The following is a 25,456-nucleotide window of genomic DNA, read 5'->3' as shown; positions in this document are numbered from 1 at the left end:
GTTATTCGTTTATTTTATTATTTTCGAGCCAATGCGACCGTTAGGACCGTTAAATTTACATTTTAAAATTTGGTTAGGCATGCCCTAGTCAATTTAAAGTAAAACCCAGTAGTCAGCCGCATTTGAAATAACGTTTTAATGCGGCTGAGCACTGGGTTTCGCGGATCCAGTACTCAGCCATTGACCTTGCTTGGTACGTCGCCGCCAAAAATATGTCCACATTTTTAAACCCTATCTCATTGAAATAAGGTTCAAAAGTGTATACATATTTTACGTTAACTATACATAACTATCATTTTGCTTTTTCCTGGTCGGTATATGACTTTGTTTATTAATGATAATTAGATCTGCATACTCGATTAATTATTTTTTACCGAATACCTACTAGGAACATAATTATATATTACCTGATTTACCTCATTAATTTTTGACGGAATTATTAGAAAACAAATATTGCGATTCTTAGTTTGCTATTAGTTAGTTATATTACCTATGGCCAACAAATTTCGTGTCATAAGAATTGTATGTACCTATAAGATTTTTTATTTATTAAATAAGTAAACAAGTAGGTAAATAATACATATGTATATGCAAAAAAATTATAAACTAAAATTTAAAACTACAACTAACTACAATAACAATAACTAAAATAGTTCTACATGACATAAAAGCTCTCCAAGGGGCCTCTACGTGTTGGATCTGTGTCCCCATGCAAGCCTATCAAAAAACCGGGATTATAGGCCCGTGATATCCAAGGAGATACAAATAAACTAAAATAGTAATAAAAAATAGATATTTGTATCACATCGTTGATTTTGATATATGCAAAAAATTATAAACTAAAATTAAAAACTACAACTAACTACAATAACGATAAAAATTATAAAGAAAAAAAATATATTATAATATCGTTGATTTTGATATAAATATTAGTGATTTTGATCTAATTATTATGAATAGTTTATATAGGCTGAGTACTGGGTACACAGAGGCTGCTTACTGGATTTTGGAGGCTGACTACTGGAGAAAAGTGCCACTTTTTGTTTAAACTTAATTAGATATATTATAAAGAGGATTGTGATTTTTTTAAATATGTTGTTTAAAAACTATGATAAACAATTGATCTAACCATGTCATTTGTTTAATTATCCGACTAATCCTGTAGAAATGCCGAACGTTCAAACTTAAAAAAGTCGTTATAAGGCTGACTACTGGTGCCTTTACCCTATATCTTACTAGCAACCCGCCCCGGCTTCGCACGGGTTAACAAATTATACATAAACCTTCCTCTTGACTCACTCTATCTGTTTAAAAAAACCGCAGCAAAATCCGTTGCGTAGTTTTAAAGATCTAAGCATACATAGGGACAGACTGTGTCTATGTAGTGATATGACGGTGATGCTTGTATCAAAAAGTACTGCTTTCCACCATTTTTCCTTTAATTCGCACAATCTTCGAGATCCTCTTTTATGAGACCACTAGCACACATCTCATTATTCTGGTGACCTACGTTAAAGACTATTTGTGACATTTTCAACCAAAAGGTCCCACATTGTCGGTTGTCGATGAGGTTGATTTCTAATTAGAGCTATATGGAAATAGCGCCTTATTGACAACCGACCCTTTTGAAATTCTACGAATTATATCTTGTAATAACGCGATAAGAGCGATCATAACACACATTAAACTGTATATTGTCTACGCCCTAAATCATGAATACAAAACGTATTGGCATAACACGAAGCTACCAGGCATGCATAACATCAGCGGAGGCAATATCAATTAAATCCATATCTCACACAAAACAACGTACTAACTCCAATAAGAATCTACGTCAATTCTAAATCCTAACGCCTACGCGTTAAGATTGGGTTTTGATTGTGACTTCTTCGGGTTCGAAGGTTCTACCACCCTCAAGCTATTTGCTCAGACACGTTGACATAAGCGAACAGATAAAAATATGTTTTAACTCCGAGTAAACGTGCTCCTGTTTGTCTTGTATGGGATCCGTGTCATCCGTGGTATGGTGAAAGGGCGTTGCGCTCTTCAAACCTGGTATATTTAAGGTTAACTTTGACATTAGCAGTTCCAATGGTACTAGACCATAGACGCAATGTTGATATTACAGACTGGAAAAACTTTCTTTCAGATCCTAGACTTTACGCTTTTTGAAGTGTCTACCATCTTGCCTCTTAATCATAGAGAAAACTAAGTACTTAAGCAGATCTTTTTGGAAGTTAACCTTTATTAAGTGACGGAACATATAATTTTATTTATTTATTTATTTTATTTAGAAATTTAATTCAGGCAACAAGGCCCATATTACAAATACCTTACAGACTAACATACATATGTATTTTATAAATTTAAAACTAAACCCTAGTTATTTAGTCGATAATATTGTAGCAACTCTCAGACAACTAGCAATGTATCAACTGGAGTATACGAGTAAGTACAAGGTCTCAGACTAACTAGACTTTTTGCCTAGATATAAAGATCCAGCCCAAAAACAACACTAATAGCCAAGACACCTCTCTCAGCTCCACTAGATTCTTATCATACTTTAAACTTTAAAGTAAAACAAACGTTCTATTTAAACAGAAAAAACCAACATTCCAAATTCAAATAGGTAGAGTCAATGCGCGGATCGAACGCAACCGCTTACCTTAAAACCAGTATAAAGAACGACTCCGAATATACACAGTTGTTGTACAAGTAGATACCAAGTTGTATTGGTTTTAGATGTATGTTGCGTTCTGTTTGCGCGGGACCATGTGTGGTTGGTTGTGTCAAACATCTGTGTCTGACAGAGGTGAACTATGCAAACAGTAGCGCAAACAGAATGCTTGTAATATGTTTGTTGAAAGGTCAACGATTAGACCTTTAACACTTTTTTGGACAGTAAGCGCTGTTTAACCAAGATTTTTGAAAAAAGAAGGTGAGAAGTTACCCTCTTAATGAATATAAACAGTCATTTTGCTGGTCCATAGAATAATTACAAAAAAATCGAATGCTTTTATTGCTTGAAACTTGGTCCCGTTGCAAACTTCATTTACTTGTATGAATTATGTGTGGAATACTGTTTTTTTTCGAAAATTTACAACGAACAACCAAACATTTTGGACATGAAATTTCTAGAGATGCCACGAATATTCGGCAACTATTCGATATTCGGCCTATTCGGCCATTTTGCCGAATATTCGGTATTCGGCCGAATATTGCCTACTATTCGGCCGAATATCTGTTGCCCCTATCTAAAGAGAAAAATTACACAAAAAAATATACAAATATATTTAATTGGAAAGTTGTTAAATAGGAAGACCCTTTTTTAAAGCATTTGTTGATTATGAAATAAGTATTTTATTTTTATCATGGGTCGATTTGATTGACTCTAACTACAATCTACATTCATTAGTTCGGTTTTATTATCTATCTTAGCAAACGTTGTGCTTTGTTGGCGAACAGTTTTCATAATAACTGTGACTCACAATGTTCGCATCTCATGCCGAATATTCGGTCGCCGAATATTTGGTATTCGGCCGAGAGAGTGGCCGAATATTCGGTATTCGGCCAAATCCACTATTCGTGGCATCTCTAGAAATTTCACCCTAAGTGGACTAGAAGACCTCGCATTACTCGGTCGATTAAAGCCTAAGCTTGAATAGTATTGTGTCCTCGACTAAAATTATGTTAACGAGGACACCTTGCAAGTTGCAACCGAACTGCCTTTATGTAAACGTAGACAATGTCTGTCTGTCAGTTGGTCACAAAAGTATCGCTCGGGGGAACCATGTGGCCACAAAGGAACTTAATTCAATTGGCCCAAATTACTTCTTGTTAAATACGCGTTGAAAACTCAATTGAGCGTTTTTAAAGAATTTTTGTTATTTGGTTTTTGTTGGAATAAATCTTGAGAGGAAATTGCAGTTTGGACAGTGGTTTCAGTTTGAAAATGTTATGGAAAAAAATATGTAACAAACTTTTTGGTAAGCGACGCTGACGACAATGACAAATAGGCTCATTGGTTCAGTAAAAGCCCAATCACTAATATACCCTTGAGGAGACTAATATCATATTTATCGGAAAATAGAGACAACTATTTAAGTACCTACAGTTTCTCCCTAAACAGACACTTGACTATTCGTTATTCATAAACGTTTGTCAATAAACCGTTGATAATCGTTTGTCCCTATCCGTCATTTTGACACACACAACTGCTAGTTAAGAAAGAGGCACAATTTTAACGTTAGTAAGAGGTTGCTAAATTTTATGAATAAGGGTATAAATCTCAATTACGATACGAAAAATACGATTGAGATGTGGAGAACTAAAACAATCACAATAACGCAACACCTCAGTCCAAATACTTGAGACGCATGTTTTGACTACAACTTTTTGAAGCTTTTTTTACGCTGCCTGTGCAAACTAACACCGGTGCCACGACCCACATGTCAAGACACAAACTTAGCTATTTTTCTAAAGTTTATCGAGCGCCCGGATGTCGCTGCGTTTGTTTGGGCGCGTTATCTGTGCATGAATGATGCTTATCAGTGCAGTAAGACTTGGTTTATGGCGCTGAGGCTACTGTTTTTAAACTCGGTTAAGTTTGTGTTTGCGCGCTGGTTAAGCTCGGTTATCATGGTTTTTGTATGTACCGACGTTGACGTAATGTAGGATATGAGGGCTGTTATTCTTATCCTGCAGCGCGCAGTTATCTTAAGCAAGCCAATATGTGTATGGTATTCGGTCAAGCATGTTTGTTATGAATCCAGAGGTCAGGTTTATATGGATTTGGTTGGTATGCAAGTTTAGCGATGGCAATAGAAGTCATGTGTGTTTGTTGGTCGTGGGCTTTCGCGGGCGATGCGTCAGCGCTGTCGGCTGCACTGATTTCCCTAACAAAGTCAAAATATTGAGCGCGTCGCCCCCGCTGCCCAGCGATTCGTAATGCCTAAGATTTTATTTGTTAAAAATCGGTTAAGTATCCGTGTCGAACGGCGTCGGTGGGTGGCCGCCATCTTTTTATTATTTCACTTTTTGTCCCAGCTAGCCGCGGGAGGCGCACGGTGCGATTCAGCTTTTTATGAGTGACAATATATATTTTTTACTCTTATTACTCTATATTGTTATTCCGAGAAATATATCTCGTTTACCTGTGGTTAATTTTAGACAGCTTTTTAACTAATCAAATCGTAAATTACTTGGTCGCTGGAGGCGAGGCGAACTATAAAATGTTCACTACTTTATGGCGTATTAAACTGATCCCTCGCGGTTAATTTATCTCTTCTGTTTGTTATTAAAATAAAATAAAATAATACTTACTAATGAGTCTACTTCAGGGTCCGCTATATAATAAGGTTTCTCTTGGCGTATCTGTGAACATAGAAAAGAAATACATGAATAATTTGAAGATTTGCATGTAATATGGGGCATTATCTATGAAAAGGGACCTTGTTGTCGATGGCGCTTACGCCGCACAGCGTCGCACGGCATTGTATTTATATCGAAGCATCGTTAATAATGGCGTAAGCGCTATCGACAATAAGGTCCCTTTTCATAGATAACGTCACATATAAGTTTATGGCATGTATAGTGTGTTTTGGATTTATAATACAGCGCGAGCGCAGCCGGGTGGTAATGCTTAGACGTGTAATAAAATGCTCGCTCGGTTCGGTGCGCGTGAGCACGTTAGAGAATAAAAGCGCAGAGGCGGCAATCTTCACACTTCCTACATACAACTTGCTCCCTACTTGTAGCACCAAGTTACAATTTTACCGGAATTGATGTCATTGACCTCTTGACCATTTGACTAATGACAACCAGAATATAGCCTAGAGTTGCCTGGTTCTTGTAAAATTGCAACTTGTTGCATAATATAGGACACTGATCTTTATTACATACAGGCTTAAATATACATACATATTTGGTTATCATTAGCATTACTATCAATTCTTATTAATAATGTGGCAAAAATAAATGTATTTACCGCAATTATTTGTGCAATGACAAAGACAACATCATTATCAGTAATTATCATAAAACTTGTTAAGAAAAACGAAATATGTCGATAAAAGCCATTCTTCAACAGCAGACAAAAAACTCGTTAATGAAAAAATATTGATGGCAATATTTTCTCTTACTAAGTCGTAATTCATAACAACTGATTTATAAACTGATACTTATCAAGTCTAAAGATGCACTTTCGTTGAATAATCGCATATAGTCTCGTAAGGCCCACCATACAAATGTTTCCTATTTTTAATTTGAACCTTGTAGTATAGTAAATTAGGATGAATTTGATTTGTTTGAGAAATAAATTAAACAAAAGAGATGCTACTTTATTTGGTTTATGAAAGGTTCTTATTGGGTTGGAACGTAGTATACATTGTAATGCACATTAGGCCTTGCAAGGATAGTTGCCTACGCGCATCTTCTGCAGTATTTAATCATGAATACTTAAGAAGCACTTTTTTCGACATTGAGGCTTGACCGGATATGCGATGCTATCACACCGCCTGCTGGAAGGATTTTTTATGTTATTGACTCATTCAACCTTTTATAAAGGCTGACTGACCTGAACTTACGAGAGTTTAAAAAAAGAACACTAACTACATTTAAAAGTACTTTTTTTATACCTATTTTGTCCAATATTGTGACTGCTTAGGACCACTATGCGTGCGTAAATAGCAAATATAGCAATGCAGGTACTAAAAAAAACAACGGGTTGCACTCCGGGAGTGCCGACAGAAGTGAAGACTCAATGACTAGTCCAAAATGTCTGCAGCACTATGTATAATTGATCCATCCTCCTTTCTATTGAAAAACTTTAGTTCCGAAATTGCTGGTCGCTGGTTGCTGGTGAGCTTGTTTAAAATTCGAAATTCAAATTTGTAGCGTTAATTGTTTAAAATTCGAATGGAAATTGTAAAGTTACCTTGCAGACCTCGCATCTAAATATATTTGGTCATGATATTTTGAGTTTTATTCACCAGTACTAGAGTTCACTTTTATTAGCGATTTCATCAAGATGTAGCTTTATTGAATTATGTCATTGAGTTTTTCTTTATAAAAGTAAACTTTATTGTGACATAAAAATACAAACTAAACTAAGTACATGCATTATAAAACTAAAAATAATCTTAGAAATAAACTTATAAATAAACTTATAAATAAACGTATAAATAAACTTATAAATAAACTTATAAATAAACTTATAAATAAACTTATAAATAAACTTATAAATAAACTTATAAATAAACGTATAAATAAACTTATAAATAAACTTAAAAATAAACTTATAAATAAAAAATGCTCCCTAGCTCGCTGTCCTGAGTTATGGTGCCCAGAAGACTGGCAGCGTTACCTCTTTGAATGGCCAGACTTAATCTCTGGCCGAAGTAGCTGCCAGCCCTCTGGTCACCAGACGCATCTACGAGACGCTCGGAAATCTCTTTGTATAAAGATTTCGCACTGGGCCCCCACGGCCCCAGAGTTTCGACTCCGAACGGCGCAAATATGTAACCCTCGCCGAGGACAGCATATTTGCGCCGCTTGTTTAGTTCCGCTGTTGTGGCCGCAGCCCCCGCCTTGATGGAGGTCGCCTGTAGGTGGGACGGCGCGAGCGTGTCAACGCAGGTGGCGTCCCACACAAGCGTCCTCCCTAGCTTCCACGGGATGAGTGACATCCCGTCGGGCCGCTTGCCGTCGTCGCGTGCGATACCGTTCGGCTCAAGTATGGCCGGCACGCTGACGGAAGCAAGCGCCCTACGGATGACATCATTCAAGGATGCGTGGCGGGAGATACGGCCGGCGCTCCTTTGGCAAGACAAGCCGTGGTGACCCAGTTCGTCTACCATGGTGCCACAGCGGCAGCGGTGGGGCTCGTTAGTTTTGGTGCCCAGTCGTAGGCAGGTGGCAAGAGTGAGGGTCGTCTTGTCGAGCAGGGTGCCAATATTGGTTGACGGTAATGCGTGAAGCCAGTAACCCGCTTCCGGTTCCGCCACTGCCAGCAGACGAGCGCGCTCTGCTGAACTCTGAGCAGAGTCAGTGAGTTCTTTTAAGGTTGATCTGCAGAGCGGCTCGTCCCATTGTTTTTGTGATTTAAGGGAAACTGGAAGCGGGCTGCCTGGGCAGGACTGCAACCAGACGTCTTGGGCCTCATTCAGAGTGGTGGTGCACTCGTTTCCAGCAGCTGGGCAAAAAATCTTAACCGCAAGGTTCTGTGTACTATAGAAAGAGGCCAAAAACGCAGGGAGGGCCACACTGACAACTTGGCGTATACCCAGGCCGCCATGGCGGATTGGCAGGGAGGCCTGAGTCCAGGCGCAATTGTCGAGGTGGATGTTAAGGATTGATGAGAGAGTGGTTTTGAGTACGGAATCTAAAGGCTCGATAAGATGGGGATATTTCCAGCATCTGAGTATGTATGTAAATTTGGGAACGAACAAGCAAAACTTTATGATGACTAATGCCATGTGTGCACTGATTTTTAAAAGGCGGTCCGAATAGGCTTGATGAATACTGAGATGTTCGTTGATGAGCGGTTGAAATGATTCCGGGAAGATGGGAGCGCCTAAGAGTCGGAGGGATTGTTTGTCGATTATTTATTGATTTAAATGCCATCTAAATGAGTGGCCGTCTAAACCTTACGGTCACGTGATCGCCTTACGGTCACGTGATCGCCTTACGCTGTCTCGTTTATCATTTTTTCCCCACCTCAAAAAGTGCCCAGCGCCTCTAAAGAAGTTTTCACTTCAAAAAAATACAGTCTACAGACTCATTTCAAAGCTACACAAATTTTCACATAATAAAGTTTCACAAAACGTTCGCACAGTGTTTCGAGGCGCGGGCAAAACAATCAAAATTAAATGGACAAAAACCTCACAATCAAGCTATTAAAATATAACACGTAGTTTTTTAAGATTTTACTTTGCATTTTACGATGCTTGCGTAAAGTTATGGTTTGTTAAACTGATGTACTAAATGATTTTAGTTAGCGGTAAATCTTATATTATATAGAAATAAAACGTATCTAGTTTAATGTGAACGACCTATTAATTGGATATAATAACAATATCAAGTGCACGATATGGAAACGTTAACTGTTAATTGTGAGAATGATATGGTTTGTTATTTTCATTAAATAAAAGTGAGTCTGCTTTAGTTCATTGTGAACATATTGAGCAGAAAAGTTTTTTTGCTCTGAAAAATGTGAAAAAATCATGATTTTGCATGGCTTGAAAAATTTGAAAAAGTTCAAGGTCGTATACATTTGAACATATTTGTATGTGATTGTTATGGAAAAAGTATTAAAAAATGGTGTACATCTCTGTATGAACGTAACTATAAGAAGCAGCATGTCACTTATCTTGTCTTATTCGCTTAACACTTATAACATCATTTTTAACTAAAACCTTTCATAACAAATGCATGCATTCTGTTACACAGTCTCATATAAATTATGACCGTATCGCCGCAGGATAAGGTATACATTCCTTTGACCTTTAGTTAAACGGATGGCATTAAAATGTATGGAATCGATTAAGATCTCTGGGTCATAAATGTCATCTAAAAATTATTGATTATGAGGAATAATTGACGTTTCAGTTCGATTTTTAAATATTAAAAATACGTTGCATTCTTAAACGAAAGTATTTTTAAGCTCCTAGGGTTGTCCTTTCGGCCAGTATTTTTAAGCTCCTAGGGTTGTCACTTTAAGTCAGTTAGTTCTCAATTTTGACGTTATAACGTAGATAAAAAACGGTAATAACCACGGCTAATGGTGAACGTGAGGACGCTGTCAATTTTTTATGTTATTACCAGTTTTATGTCACACTCGTATTAAGTTTTAGAAAAAAATGCATTTTTATTTAAACATGTACCTACTACACAGTGGTCTAAGTTCCGTGTTCTATGGTCAAAAAAGTTCAAATAAAAGTTTTTTATGCTTCGAATGACAATACCCGAGGGATTATTCCCACAAAGGAAATAAAACAAAACTAGTAGATCACGGCGATAAGTCGACGCTGGCCTTTCGAGCAGGTGCTTTGAGATTAACGATAACATTTTTTCCTGTCCTAGAAATTTAACGATTCCTTGATTTTGATTATTAATTTAATCACACAAATTTACTTTAAACATTGAGTATAGAAACGAGTCTATTTGGAGCTTCTCGTTTTATTCCAAGATAATTGTCTCTTGTGCCTGTTTGTTATTCCGTACACGGCCCGCCCGAACGGCTATCGTTTTTATATCTTAGTAGGTACTTAAAAGTCCCCAAAATTGGTCTCCAATCTAACCAATCAAAAATTCAGAACCGAAATTACGTGAAACACATAACCCTCCCCCGCCAGCGGCGAGGAAGTCCGTCATTTGGGGGGGCAGCGACCCGTGAACCCCCACTTTTTACCACGAATTAAATGCTAATAAGGTACCCGATCGGCTGATATCGCGTCTTGGGTGGAAATGGTCAATTTCAAGTATTTTTTTTTTCACTGTTTTTATACGCTTTTTGTGAACCTGTTTCGATGCCGATTTGATTCCCACCGAGATTCGTTTTATTTTTGCTTTTGAATTCAATGATGTGAGAGATTTGCGCCGAATGTATCTGTTAGATATTCGGTATGGCTTCGGCACGCTTAATGTCCCCATTATATTTGATATCACCATAAAAACCATGCATCGCTGACAAAATGGTAGGTGTCGGACGCGTCGCAAAATGTATATATATGAATCGGGAGCGAGCGGCCATTTTTACTGCCCCAACATCCCGTCGATTTAACTCAAAAACTATTTCTAAAGAGTTTTTATTTCCCGTTTGTCCTTATGTCTCATAAAAATAAACAACCGTAACTTTTGACTCGTCCCTAAAATCTTTGTCTGACGACAATCGCCGTTCTCTCTATTCATTTCACTTACCTGGGGCTTTATGCTTCGCATTGTGCAGTTTTGGTCGAAATACAGTATTGTTTGTGTAATTGAATAAATGCCTTCGTGTAAGTCCTTTTGTGTCGCGCAGGGCGCCCGGCGTCCACACGCCGAGAACTTTACTATAAAACTTACAATATTATTTTTGCCCGCGAGAATTCGATAATAGAGCACTGCCGAATTTCTTACAGAAAGAGTTTGTCTTCAAAAGCTACCTGAGATACGGAAAAAACTACGGAACCTGATATTAAATTCGTTAGCTGAAGATCGGTTGAAGAATCTCAACCCGGTTCAATGAAGACTAAACTTTATCAGACACAAATTAAAGCGCATAATGAATTGACCATTTAAAGGGTGCTTATTACCATGCGCGGGACACAAGTGACGGCATCAAAATCGCTACCAAACGTGGTACCCTGTAATTTGTAATAAAAAATCTATTTATAAGATAAAATAAAGCACCGAAACGCTACCTAAGATGCCGGCTGATCGATCTCGTCAGACTTTTAATAAATCAGCCAGGGCACGGGATTCTGAAGCTTGTCACACATAAGTATATGATTTAGAATCGAACGCATTCCAGACGAGCTTTAATGGTAAATTATTCTATAATGCGCAAAGGTCGAGTTTTATAATTTAGTTAAGTCGCCTCCTATTTAATAACTTTTTATGAAGCCGAGCGCGGGCAGGTGACTTTTTTCTTTTTTGTCTTATCGAAAAAATGCTGGCCGGTCGAGCCGCTACTGAAGTAGTTCGGAATTTAAAATTATAGTGTATTAATATGACGCGTTCCTGTTACAAAATTTTATTTATAGTGAGCGTGTGTGACGGGCGGGACCGAGGCGGGGACGAGACGATGACGACACGACAATCACACATCGCGACAACGGTGTGCGAATATAACTATATCGCCGTTTACTACCGGCCGTAAAACGACGTAATGAACAAATGTCTTTATGGTATCCTTGTAAACGTCAAATATCAGTCATTTCTCCTTGGGGCGTACAAAAAATGCCATAAATATTCTTAACAAAATGACTCCTACTGAATATTATGGCCATAAACGAAGGTCTATAAAATGAGGTTTAGTTGTTTACCTTTTGTCTGCTGGAATTAAAAGAACTTAGACGTGGGACGTTCCTTTTGTTCGCAGGGGACCCAGTAAATATGTAAATGATTGAAAATTATTCATAACGGAATGTATTAACGCTTTGCGCTTTGTCGTCGAAATGTGCAACGTGTGATGGTGGCTTTATGTGGAACTACCCGATGGGGTGGTTATGCTAATGAATAGAAAGGGATAATGCAACGTTTTGTTATTCCATGCGTTTATTTTCCATTGCTGTATTTTGGCTATACATTTGCTAATAAGCTTCGTTAATCCTACGCTTCCTAAGACACTTAAAAGCAAAAATGTCTAAATGACGCTTCAGTTTTGGCCTGCGTATCGTCATCCCCATTAGAGCAGGACGCCATTATCAGTAGGAGCGGGAAGGGGCATGAAAGGAGCGTTTTTCTTACGTTTTTTGCCCCGAAATCCGTGCGTTCAGAAATTTTATTTTAATACAAGAAAAGTATTCAAAAGATACGAGGGCAGGTAGACGGGCCGGGTATTTGCTTAGTTTCAGTTTTTTTTGGACAAAGAATTCAAGTTGATTTATGGCCCGGCTGTGTGACGATTTGTGACCTGTAATTTTTGATGTGAGTTTTGTCACTAGCGAGTTTTGATGTTTGATTTATTAATTTACAAGATGGCGGAGGCGTCATTATTTTAACAGCTGTTATAACCTGCAATTTGGCCGGACATGTTATTTGGAGACCTTTTTGACTAAGTGGATTGTGACCACGGTAATTTTGTGATTAGGCGTTTTTGTCCTCGTTGTATGTAATGATGTACCACTGTGCAAAACAAACTAAGCTGCGAGCATCGAAATTACAATAATTATAATTTAGGGCACAACGATTATTTTGAAACATCTCTTTAAGGTAAACCATAATTACTTAATTAACGATCACGTTACGTACAATTACTAAAATAAACTGGCCTAAAACTTAGTTTTCTTATAAAATTAATGTCTTTTAACAAAATATTCCATAATAATTAAAAAATAGACATGTTTCATGATTTTTTCTAGTAAGCCAACCTTTTATCCTTTTAAGGTAAAAAAAGACTATAGAGATAGACCAAGATAAGTCTGCAACGATTTTGATAGCACACGCAGTGCAAGTGTTATTTTTTATTTTCAACGTCAAACTTCTATGAAATAATGACACATAAATAACACTTACACTGCGTGTACTATCAAAATCGTTGCAGACTTTATCTCGGTCTTACTCTAGATATACTTTTAAAATCAAAGTTGACCATAGTTCTTACACTTAAAACAGTGACATTCCCGCCACCACTAACAGTTCCCTCGAGGGTCATTGGGGGGTCAGTTAAAGGGCCAGAGGAATTATAGGGCACAATAAAGGTGGCATAATGAGTCTTCAGGGCAGTCGGTTAAATGCTGCGCCGTTAAGACGATTACCCCATCCGTGATATAAGGCGTTAAGTTTTTATTAGTCGTTAGGCTCGGGTAGGTATTAAAGTGTCAGGATAGTGTGGAATGTGATGGCTACAATGAAGGCTATGTACATAAACAGTCGCTCTGTGACGCTATTACTGAATCAACATAAAAAAAATCTATACAATTATTAACTGCGCAACAAATTTCACGAAAACATCCGGATATACGAAAGAATTTAGGCTTTTAAATGGAAACCTTCGGTTTTGCTCGGTCAGTTAGGTATGTTGTCGATTTTGAGGTTAATCTAGTCGATAGATTGACTAGCCAATCTAGTTACTAGAGTAGAGACTAACACAATCTTACTATATTTTTCCTATTAAACTGATCACTAATTCTCTGAAGAGAGACAAAAGCATCAGCTTTTAGTAGCATCGCCACTTGTGTTTGTAATTTTGTATATACATACATATTATGCATAATTTTCTTACTTTACCATCAATACTATTTAAATTTCAAATCAGCTGCGTTAAAATGGTGTGTAAACAACAATTATATTATGATTTACTTAACGTTTATCACTTGTCTATGCATCTAGACAAAAAGGTTGCGCCAGCCCTAAGGACTAACTGACGAAGGTTATGCACAATCTATTTTATACCTTAACACATTCTACTAAAGCGCACATTACAACAGCTTTTAGTTCCAAGTATCGCTTAATTTTTACGATGTCTAGTTAAAACAAACTATTCCATCTATGATTGCTAGTGAATCATTATATAAAAAAGAACCTTATTATCTAGGTGAGAAAGTTATCTATCTATTAGCACGCGTTGCATGTCATGTTTCGCATACTTAATTTAATAGTTTTTTTTAAACGAGCTAAGTCTATGCGGTTTTACGGTTTTATGATTGATTAAGATCATAATTAAAAATTCATTCATAAAAGGCATAATAAAGACGTAAGGTTTTTATAGCTTTTTCATTTGATATTTAGCTCAATATATAATAAGTACACCTTTAAGTCGTACACGGAAGAAAACAAACAGTATAAGAACAGTTTTTAGAATAGAATAGCAACTGTTGTTAAACGGATCACGTCTATGAATTTATACGGGAAGATTAAAAAGTTTTTTCATTCCATTCGCTGCGAATTGAAATAAAAACATCGTAAAAAAGCAAAGAAAGACGTTTGTTTCGTGTACATTTCTCGGATCATTCTAGTTTATTTTCATAGTAGTTGACAGTCAAAACACAATAACTATCATTTATATAACAACAATCAAAATACTTCTATAAAATAAATTTATTGGCCCTCGTTTAAAATCTCTAATGTTTTTTAAATAAACAAATATAAATTTTACAATATTTTTGTGCCGCAGGGGAACCACTGTGCGATGAAACTTAACCCTTCCAATTTCGTATGAACTTGCAGTGTTTATCTAACATTGTTTTGAGTTGAGCATAAACTCCAACTGTGGTGAGAGTGTTTAAACAAAAATAAAGTAAAGTGCACCACATGAATAAATGAGCGATCCACCCTTCTTTGGTTTCATGAATGGGTGTATGTATGTATGGACCGCAAGGTGCTTAGTTCCTTTTAAAAATAGATATGGAACCCCTGGAACCCCTAGCAGTCCCAGCGGGAAATTAGAGCGTAATGGTGCAATGTTTGATAAGTTAGCGGGTAGCGGCTGTGTTAATGTAATTTTTAACGTTAATTCTTTTAAAGGGATAAAAAAATCGATTTTAGTCGCCATTGCTGTTAAGTTATGCATCGCAATACCTACTACTTAAGTAGCTACTTTGAATACTCTTGCGCATTCGTTTAAATAGAACATTTGTAACCATTGTTTTGCATTTTGTTATCATTAAAGTTATGGAATAGCATTTGTAGGTATGTATTATTATGTTATTGTAGGTACCTATAGCTATTGCAGAGGTTGCATGAATGAACAAATGTCAATTTTATAAAATATTTGTTTCATCTTACATATAATTTTTTAATTGATTTCATTATTATGTCAGTTTTTAACATACACTTAGGTATTTTATTATTTGGTACCTACTATTATTTCAAACTTAACAGTATTTTATAGCTTCTAAACGACTGGGTATCACAATTTTCCAGTTTATTTCTAACTCTTTCAAACTGCCAAAGATTAAAAACCTAATTTCGATTTATGTAACAAATCAGATTACTTTATAGAACGTCTTAAAGTGACAGGTGTTAGAATTAACTTGTAATCTACCCACACTATCAAACACACATGTTATTTTTGTAGAATAGAAACACTCACATTACTCGCTAATCATTGACACATTGACGAAGCAATCGGACCCCCAGGGGGCCGAAGGGTTAACGCATTACTGGACATAATCTTGATTGATCTGCCTCGTACAAATAACTCTGGTTTGCGTGACGGAACCCCCGTACGGAACCCTGCGCAGCGGGAGGGTTGATTGCACTTTTCGTTGGTATAAAACCACGATAATGTGTGTCTTAGACCTTATTGTAATACAAAGGGGTAGTTATTGATCGATTAACCCTTTTCTTTATTTATGTATAGGAAGATGTTAAATGCACGAGGTACACATTGTTTACTTTTATAAAATGATCCAAATATGTAGGTTATAGTATTTTATGCAACCGTTGTTTAAGAGAGGTCAAAAAAGGCGAGTGGCGTGAGTAACAACAATTTGAGGCGAAGCCGAAAATTGTTAATAAAGACGCCACGAGTATTTTTTGACTCAGTTAAACAACGTTGCATTGCATACAATACTTTTTCTACGACCAAGCACTTACTTTGAAATAAAATTGTAAATTTAACAAATATTTTTAATTCAAGAAGTAGCAAAAATGGAGGGTACTGGCGGGAAAAGAATGAATGAATGAATGAAATTAAAAAAAAAAACATGTCTATGGTTCACTTATTTGACATTTAAAATAAGGTTGGCAACACTGTATTTCATTCAATATTTTTTTATTGGTCATTACACGAAGTATCGTAAAATCGCCAAAACGATACTGCGTGTATGCACAAATTCTTTTTTGGGGAATAGACTAAAGACTTGTCTTGACAACTATAAAGTAGGGTTTTAAAGGTGTGTGCACGACCCTTTAAATGACAAATAAAAGTACGGGAGTAGAAAAAAATTAAAATAATCGTGACTTTGTCTCCGTGGGGTGATGACGATGATTGATAAAAACCGGCCAAGTGCGAGTCGGACTCGCGCACGGAGGGTTCCGCACCATCAACAAAAAATAGAGCAAAACAAGCAAAAAACGGTCACCCATCCAAGTACTGACCCCGCCCGACGTTGCTTAACTTCGGTCAAAAATCACGTTTGTTCTATGGAAGCCCCACTTAAATCTTTATTTTATTCTGTTTTTAGTATTTGTTGTTATAGCGGCAACAGAAATACATCATCTGTGAAAATTTCAACTGTCTAGCTATCACAGTTCGTGAGATCTGCCCTGCTAATAGTAAGTGCAGTACTTGCATGAAAATCGTCGTTTAAATAAAGAACTTATTCAAAGAGAACAAGATAAACAATTGCATGACTTTTCAACTGCAATTACTGCATATGTTGTTAGCACGGCAGAGATACAGCCTGGTGACAGACGGACGGACGGACGGACGGACAGCGGAGTCTTAGTAATAGGGTCCCGTTTTTACCCTTTGGGTACGGAACCCTAAAAACTATCCTAAGTCCTTTCTCTAAGGGCTCAAACTATCTCTATATCAAATTTCATCTAAATCAGTTGGATTAATCGTGAGGACTCTGAGGAGTTAACAGACACAGAGAGTTTTACAATTATTAAAAGTGTGTGACAAATAGATGTTGCTGATACGAGGGGCGTTCAAAATATTCTCGGTATTGATATCTTACGACCTCTTCTAAAATTTCTTTCGTTACTGGCCGCTAAGGTTTATTCATTGACATTAAAAAAAAGTATAATTCGAACCGAGATGGTCTTTTGTTTTTCTGCAATTGCTGAACAAACATGAACATCATGTGCGAATTGACAATGTTAACTAAATTAGAACATCGATGCGTGATAAAATTCTTGACAAAACAGGGTAAAAATCAAAAAACCATAAAAGAGGAAATGGATTGTGTTTACCGTGAGTCTGCTCCTTCTTTATCTACCATTCAAAAGTGGTCAAGCGAGTTTAAACGCGGAAGGGAGAGTATTGAAGATGACCCTAGACCTGGCCGGCCTGTAGTAGCTACTTCACAAGAAAATATTGATAAAGTGGAAAAACTTATATTGGAAGATGGTCGAGTGAAGGTAAAATCTATAGCACAAATAACCAATCTCTCTATTGGTACCGTACATGATATTATACATGACCATCTTAATATGTCAAAAGTAAGTGCAAGATGGGTTCCGCGAATGCTGACTCGGCTTCAAAAAGACATGCGTGTAGCTTGTTGTTCCGATTTTATTGACCTGTGCGGTGAAAATCCTGATGAGGTGCTGCAAAGAATAGTTACTGGAGATGAAACCTGGGTTCATCATTATGACCCAGAGAGTAAACAAGAGTCCATGCAGTGGCACATTAAGGGTTCAGCTCATCCCAAGAAGTTCAAGGTCATCCCTTCAGCTGGCAAGGTCATGGCCACGATATTTTGGGATTGTGAAGGAGTATTACTAATCGATTATAAAGAAAAAGGTGTAAATATCACAGGACAGTACTACGCTAACATTCTACGTCAATTAAAGGATGTAATTAAAGAAAAGAGGCGAGGAAAGTTAACCAAAGGTATTCTGCTTCTGCATGACAACGCCCCCGTCCATACTGCTCATATTGCCAAGGCAGCTATTGTTGAATGTGGGTTTAAAACTGTTACTCACCCACCGTATAGTCCGGACTTAGCCCTCAGCGACTTCTTTTTGCTCCCCAATCTTAAAAAGGATCTGCGTGGAAATAAATTTTCTGACGATGAAGCATTGAAGGCGGCAGTGGAGGAGCATTTTTACACGAAAGATAAAAAATATTTTTACGAGGGATTAAAAAAAATAATTGATCGATCTTTTAAGTGTATGAACATAGGGGGGGAGTATATTGAAAAATAAAAATATCAAACTTTTCGTACTTGTTTGTTTTCATTCTCATACCGAGAATATTTTGAATACCCCTCGTATATTCTAACAGTTATCTTTTTTTTTTGTCGTGGCTTCGCTACTCGCTCAGACCTGAGACCCTGTAAAAATGCCTAGAATATTAACATACTTTGTACAATAATTACAGGTAAATTAATAAAAAACCACTCCTCCTTGTCCATTATCAGCCAGTAAATTAAGTTAAGTAGCAGATCGTCAACCTTTCCCCTTATAAATTTACATAACGTGCCGCGACTACACTTAAAGACTAGCTCTAACCTATCATTTAGACTAGCTAGTACTTATTATTCCATTTCCAACTCTATTACCTAAAGAATAAGAAATTCTGGGGTGGGTTAATTGCTTTAAAATTACAGAGATAGTAAACGTTTGATCCGTTGATATATTCAGTGGGAAAAGGTTGCCGTCCCCTGTAATTGCGGCCTGAAATGTAATGATACTGTCATTTCCTGGCCGCTATTAGCCTTTCGGGGACTTTCGCAATTGTCATACATTATGTAAAGGTAATTTTAGAGCTTGTTATCAGATATATAATAGTTAAGCTATAATAGATATTCTAATCTCCTAGTTAATAATAAGCCAAGTGAAATTTACTCTGATATAAGGAAATACAAGTTTTTTGTGGGACAATTCACTGAAATACGCTATGTGAGTTCGGGTCATGCTGAATATTTTAATTATAGCTGGTCAACCAAGTCTTGTCAGTAAAAAAAGGCGCGAAATTCAAATTTTCTTTGGGACGATATCCCTTGACCAAGTATATTTATTTATTTAAACTTTATTGAAATAAATTTTATTTATGCAAATATGAATAACAAAATGAAACTACATTTGTGAAGATTTTGAGAAAAACTCTCAATAAGATTTCCCTCTTTTTCGGACAGTTGGTTAAAGTTTGTAAAAGCACAGTATCACATTATCCCAAATAAAAGCAACATTATTGTAACACACAAAAGAGGCTTAACATTTCTAAAGTATATTTTATTTTTTACAAAATATTGAATTCCAATGGCAGATGTCCGTTAATCCTTCTTAAGTTAAAACCAATTTAAAAAGATATATCTTCGATGCTATTCAAAATTGGAACACGGTTCAACTTATAACGGACATATGGATTCATAACCTTTTTTCTTTTTTTTTTACTTATGGCTGTTTGCGTGCGTTCTCATGCCGGATTAAAATAAATAACATTTAGTTCTACTTATTGAGAATCCATGGTTCATTGGATAGTTTTTTGATTGGATACATTTAATTAAAAATATACAACTGGTTTTCAGTAGGTATGTTTATTTTGTGACATTTTGCTAAGATACACCAAGATACAGATAAACCATGTGAATTGTCATTTTAATGTTGATGTTATATGGGTCAAAGCTGTGTGCAATAAACGTTTTTTAAGTTTTTATTTAATTTGCAATGTATATAGAGTCTGTGCGGAAAGAGAATTTAAGAATCGTGATATGAATGGGATCCAATTCAATAAATTCTACGACTCTGCTCTTTCCGCACAGACCCTAGCTATGTTTATATACATACCTAACCTACGTTTAATATACGGGTCTAATCTCGCAAGTTAAATTTGATCCACTTCTCGGTTTCCAATGAAGCTGAAAACTTGCATATTTTATTGTAACCCAGGATTCAAAAAATGTTGACTATGTTTCTTTAAAAACGCACACTTTATTATGTAAGTTAGTTACATATAAGGTACAGATACACAACGCCGTGTATACATCCATCAAAGATACATAACCTCTCAATAACAGACCTACCAATATAAAAATAGCCATGAAAATACCTACCGACAGTAGGTAAAACACCCTGTAAGCCGTCAGCTGCTTCTGACTGGCCCTCCCTATCCAACCCCTATTTAACCAGACCCATTATCAAATACAACACACTCGTAACCAGAGGTCTTTTTACACTGGACTTTGAGTCATCGTAACCAATATAAAATGAGCCTCCTCGCCCCCATACAAACGTAGTAACGTAGTGTTTTGTTTCAATACTGCGCGAAGGTCAACGTAAGATGGCGGAGACCTGGGATCTGGCCTGTCAAATACATAATGAGTATTTTTTTTATTTTTAGGTACGATCGATGGGAAACAGGTTCCATGCGAATTTCCGCTTAGATTAGTAGGGGGTGGGTTTTTAATGAGATTATGGTTGATTATGTTGGTTTAGAACGACTTACATGTTATAAAATGCTGATTTAAATTCGTTATGATATAGTCAGTGTCTATGTTATTAAACCTATTTTTATTTAAGTATGTCCTACTCTAATTTAAAATAGATAAATTGATACCTATATATAGGAAATCATTGTATTAGAGTTGAACCCTGGCATTTAAAATTCACAAATAAAACAATGTGACAACCCTGCCGTCGAAATTCAATCATAACCGTTTACCATTTAAAAATGGAACGTGTAGACAATGACGGCGCTATACAGTGTCCTATGTGTGAGAGAGAGGTGGTGGTTGGCGCGACGTGTCGTAAAGTATGCGCCGAGGAGCTCGTAATTACAGTGAGGCACAGGGTGATGTGAAGATGACACTTTCACACTTTTTTTTTATTAGTGTGCAAGCAAGCAAGACTTACACATTTATTCAAAACAATTTTTTTATGATATAGGTGGCATACGAGCAGACGAATCCCTTGATGGCATGAAATTACCGTCGCCGATGGATACTTGCAACACCATAGGGGTTGCAAGTGCGTTGCTGGGTCTTAAAGGTGAGAGTACGGGTTTTTAGTGAACATGAGAAAAGATAATTATTTACAATTTACAATGGCTTTATCCACGTGATAACATAAGTGTCACTTTATTACACCACGCGATTGAAAGAGACGGACCCTGTCATTATCACGCTATCACATAGACAAATACTACCATCATAATATATCCGTACAGTATTGGCAAAATCCAAAACCTTTTCCCAAGGAATAGGTCTTGTTAAAGATAAGATAAAAGATAATAGTTTATTCAAGTAGGCATATTACAATGCGCTTATAAACGTCAAATAACCCTAGACCGGATCCAACCCTACACCTCTGCCTCGAGAAGATTTAAATCCTCCCTCAATTGGAGGAGGGTATCCCAATGTGGGACCGGCAACAAAAATCATCTACAGCATCAAAAAGTTACACCAGCAGCCTGTATTGCACGGCGCGCACCTAGTGTATTTATGTCATTATTAACCGGCGTGAATTAATACTCATTTGGCGTCCATTTTTGTCGCATTTTGTGTTGCGGCCGCAAAAACCGCCATTCCTGTCCCGCCGCAAAAACGACGCGGCCGGCGATCGCCAAAAACGGAGCGCTAATCGTCCTGTATTGTCCGCTTTCTATAAATAAAAATGCTTTTGGAAAACATAACGGATTTTCGAAGATCAGAGTGTACAACTATTGCAGTCAGCAAAACTATTGGCTGCACCCCTGCATATAAAAATGTATGCAGGGGTGCCAAGCTAACAGTTTTACTGCCTGTACCTAATCAAAATACATATATTCGTTCATACTGGTAAAAGAACCATACGATTATATTAAGAATAATATAATTTTTCTCTCGTTTCTATTCGTCCGATCATTGTTGTTAAAATAGTTATTTTCGATACAAGTGCGAAAAAGAGGAAATTCGAAACGAGTGGTGATAAATTAAAACACGACCGAAGGGAGTGAGAGCGAATTACATATTCGCACGTGTATCGAACAACGTTTTACTTACAGTACATATCATATGGCACTTTAAAGTTTCGACATACGCACGAATAGTGCTATTTTACGCACTAGTGCGGAAAAGTAGCCCCATATGTACTGTAAATATATATTTAGACTACCTACATTATACGTTGTGATATTTGAGAAAAGTAGGTAACTAAAATGACCAGTGAATATGATCTCTTATACAATATTTTAACCAAAATAGTAGAATCTGGCCAGAATGGCTCCACTCCAGAATTACCAACCTAAAAACCCCTAACGCAGGCAACCGTGAAAATATTCAATGTATCAACCCTAACAACGAATACTGGCCGACCAATCGCGTTGAAGGACTGTCGCATTGGCTTATTCTAATGTCGAACCCTCGAATTTAAATTTCGTACGTTCCGAGTAAATTGTTCCATTTTCGAGTTCTTTATTCAAACTGGACAGTTTTACAGGAACATTTTCTAATTTTCGAATGCTAAAATGGGATGTGTTGCCAGTGTTGATATCTCTAATACCTAGTACCTATTGCTACTTACTGCTAATTTTTTACTATAATGACTACAAAAACATATGTAGGTATCAGGGATGTTGCGAACATCCGCATCCGCATCCGCAACCGCGGAACATCCGCATTATTTTCAACATCCGCATCCGCATCCGCATAAAATCGATGCGGAGCTTATGCGGATGCGGATGTCGAACAAGTCGGTACAAGAACGTCTTAGCGGCGGCGTAAGTGCTAGGTAATTTCGTCATTACCTATAACGAAATCGTCTAGATCCAGAAAAGTCGGCGAAGTTACTGTTTATTAAATATAACGCACCTATATTCTTGCTCAAATACTAAACGTTTGGTTTTTTTTAATAAAAAAATACTAAAAATGTAATATTTGACGTTTTCTAAGTACCTAATCTTGACATCCGCATCCGCATCCGCGGATGTGAGCCTTTAAAAATCCGCATCCGCATCCGCATCCGCATCCGCATCCGCGGATGTCAAAAAATCTGCATCCGCAACATCCCTGGTAGGTATGTACATATGTGTAAATAGTGTAGGTATGCAGACTAGGCAATAAAGTCGTTGTAAATTAAAAATCGAACGATCATCAAATTCTTAATCTTCGTTCTTTTTGATATTGTCCAATCGGTACTAACTGTGAAACGCCTGTAAACGAGCGATGAAAAAGGACAATTAAATTAAAATCGTTGCAAACTAAAAATCGAACGACCCGATGAAATCGAATACATCTGCGTTCCTTTTTCAAATTGTCCAGTTAGTATTATGGTACGGCTAGGCTAGGTAAACGAGTGATGAAAGAGCGTAGGTAATGATTAGTTCATCGGCATATTAAAGTCGTTTTAAGTGGACAAAAACGCGACGTGAGTCGGTCGGCGTGTCAGCACTAATTGAGTGCCGCACGCGATCCAGTGTTGCCAACTTTGAATGAAAAAGTTACTATTAGATAGGTTCTGGATAGGTTTATGTTCATAATACACCTGTATATCCATTTGAAATAGTATGGAACGCTCATTTGATTCTTGTATACAAAATAAATGACGTAAAATGTCATTAAACAAAAGTTACTAGTAAATTGACATTCAGTGTCAATTTTAGTATGGCGGTTTGTTTACAGAGTTAGCAAGTCCCAAGTAGCATTTCAAGCTGTATATAAGTTTATTTGTATACTATAAGCTGTACACTTAGGCTGTACAAAGTCTCTATAAGCGCTTATACAGCCCTTATAAGTTAAAAAAGGGCCCAAATTATACAGCTTTTCGCGTTATTGGAGCTGTAGAGTAGCTGTATATAAGCTGTATAAATTGTATAATAGCTGTATTATAGCTGTAATTTGGTGTAAAGGAAACCTTAACACTACAGATAATATCTTATAAGTATGATTTAAGAATATAAGTTGTAAATAAGTTTTTAAAAAGAAATACAAGAGAATAAAAATAATTTAAGAAACTAAAGTGTCTTCTTGTTCATTCGTAATATTTGTAATGGCGACAAATGTTATAAGTGGATGATAAGTAAGGGACTTTAAATATTAATAAAGGACCTTGGGAGCGGATATTATATAGGTACCTAAGTGCCGATTAATATTTATTGTGAACCTGTGTATATTTACCGGCAAAATATTCACGCACCTGCAAAATAATCAAGAGAAACACAAGAAAACTAAAAAATAAATGCTAAGTTAGTGTTTGTTTTTAAGGTTAGAATGTATTTTTTTTTATTAAATTTAATTTCTTTTGCTATAGTTATTATAGTCAATTTATTTTAAGCTGGTAACCTTAAAACGGCTTTAGTTTTTGCTAAATATTTGCAAGTATTTCTTTAATTACATTTTTAAATACGTTTTTATTCATTGTAAAATGGCGACAATTTTTAAACAGCCTACAAGATAGTTGGAGAGCATTATAATCTTAGTAGCTTTACTATGTAATTAGTGGAGTAACTTTTATAGCTTTTGGATTCTAATCAGCTTTAAAATAGAATATTTTTAATCGTTTGGCTGTATTTTGATTCTCCTTACATAAGGTATAATCCTTCAGTTTTATAATACACTCAGTGAGAACTCGTAAAACTATACTATACTTATACGAGTGTCAAATTACGCCACAAAATTGCTTTAATCGGCTCTGTCAGTAATACAGAAAAAAGCTGTACTATAGCTATCATTTATCTTTTAGTTTTATAATACCCTTATAGGCAGAAGTTATACAACTACTATACTTATAGGAGAGTAAAATTACGCCATAAGAAATAGTTTTAAAACGGATTTGACGCATACTTTTGTACAGCTACAAGTGCCAAGTGATACTACAATACAGCCAATATACAGCTTTTACGCTAAAATTAGCTTGTAGTGTCTCACAACTCTTAAAGTTTTAAAACGGAGTTGACAGATACTTTTGTACAGCTACAAGTGCCAAGTGATACTACAATACAGCCTGTATACAGCTTTAAGGATAGAATTAGCTTGTAGTGTCACACAACACCTAAAGTTTTATAGTAGATTTTTTATATTCTGATAAAGCACCTCATGCTTACGCAGTATCCTTTATAATGCTTTTATACAGCTTGAGCTGTATAATAACTGTAAAATACCTTTTATACAGCTTAAATCTTTTCTGACACCCTTATACGTCCCTTAAATTACTCTAAGTTCTAAAT

The 25,456-nt window shown here is 36.5% G+C and overlaps 1 protein-coding gene across 1 annotated transcript in view; it reads right to left on the bottom strand.

Moving 5' to 3' along the window:
- The window catches only part of LOC134655852 (homeobox protein homothorax), a 357,906-nt gene that overhangs the window by 295,866 nt on the left and 36,584 nt on the right, over positions 1 to 25,456 (bottom strand). The window contains exon 4 of the mRNA XM_063511342.1: positions 5,323 to 5,373. Coding sequence (XP_063367412.1) covers positions 5,323 to 5,373 — 51 coding nt within the window. The remainder of the gene's footprint in view (positions 1 to 5,322; positions 5,374 to 25,456) is intronic.

Source organism: Cydia amplana, chromosome 17, assembly GCF_948474715.1.
Source record: "Cydia amplana chromosome 17, ilCydAmpl1.1, whole genome shotgun sequence".
NCBI lineage: Eukaryota > Metazoa > Arthropoda > Insecta > Lepidoptera > Tortricidae > Cydia > Cydia amplana.
This window is presented reverse-complemented; position numbering and strand designations above follow the sequence as displayed.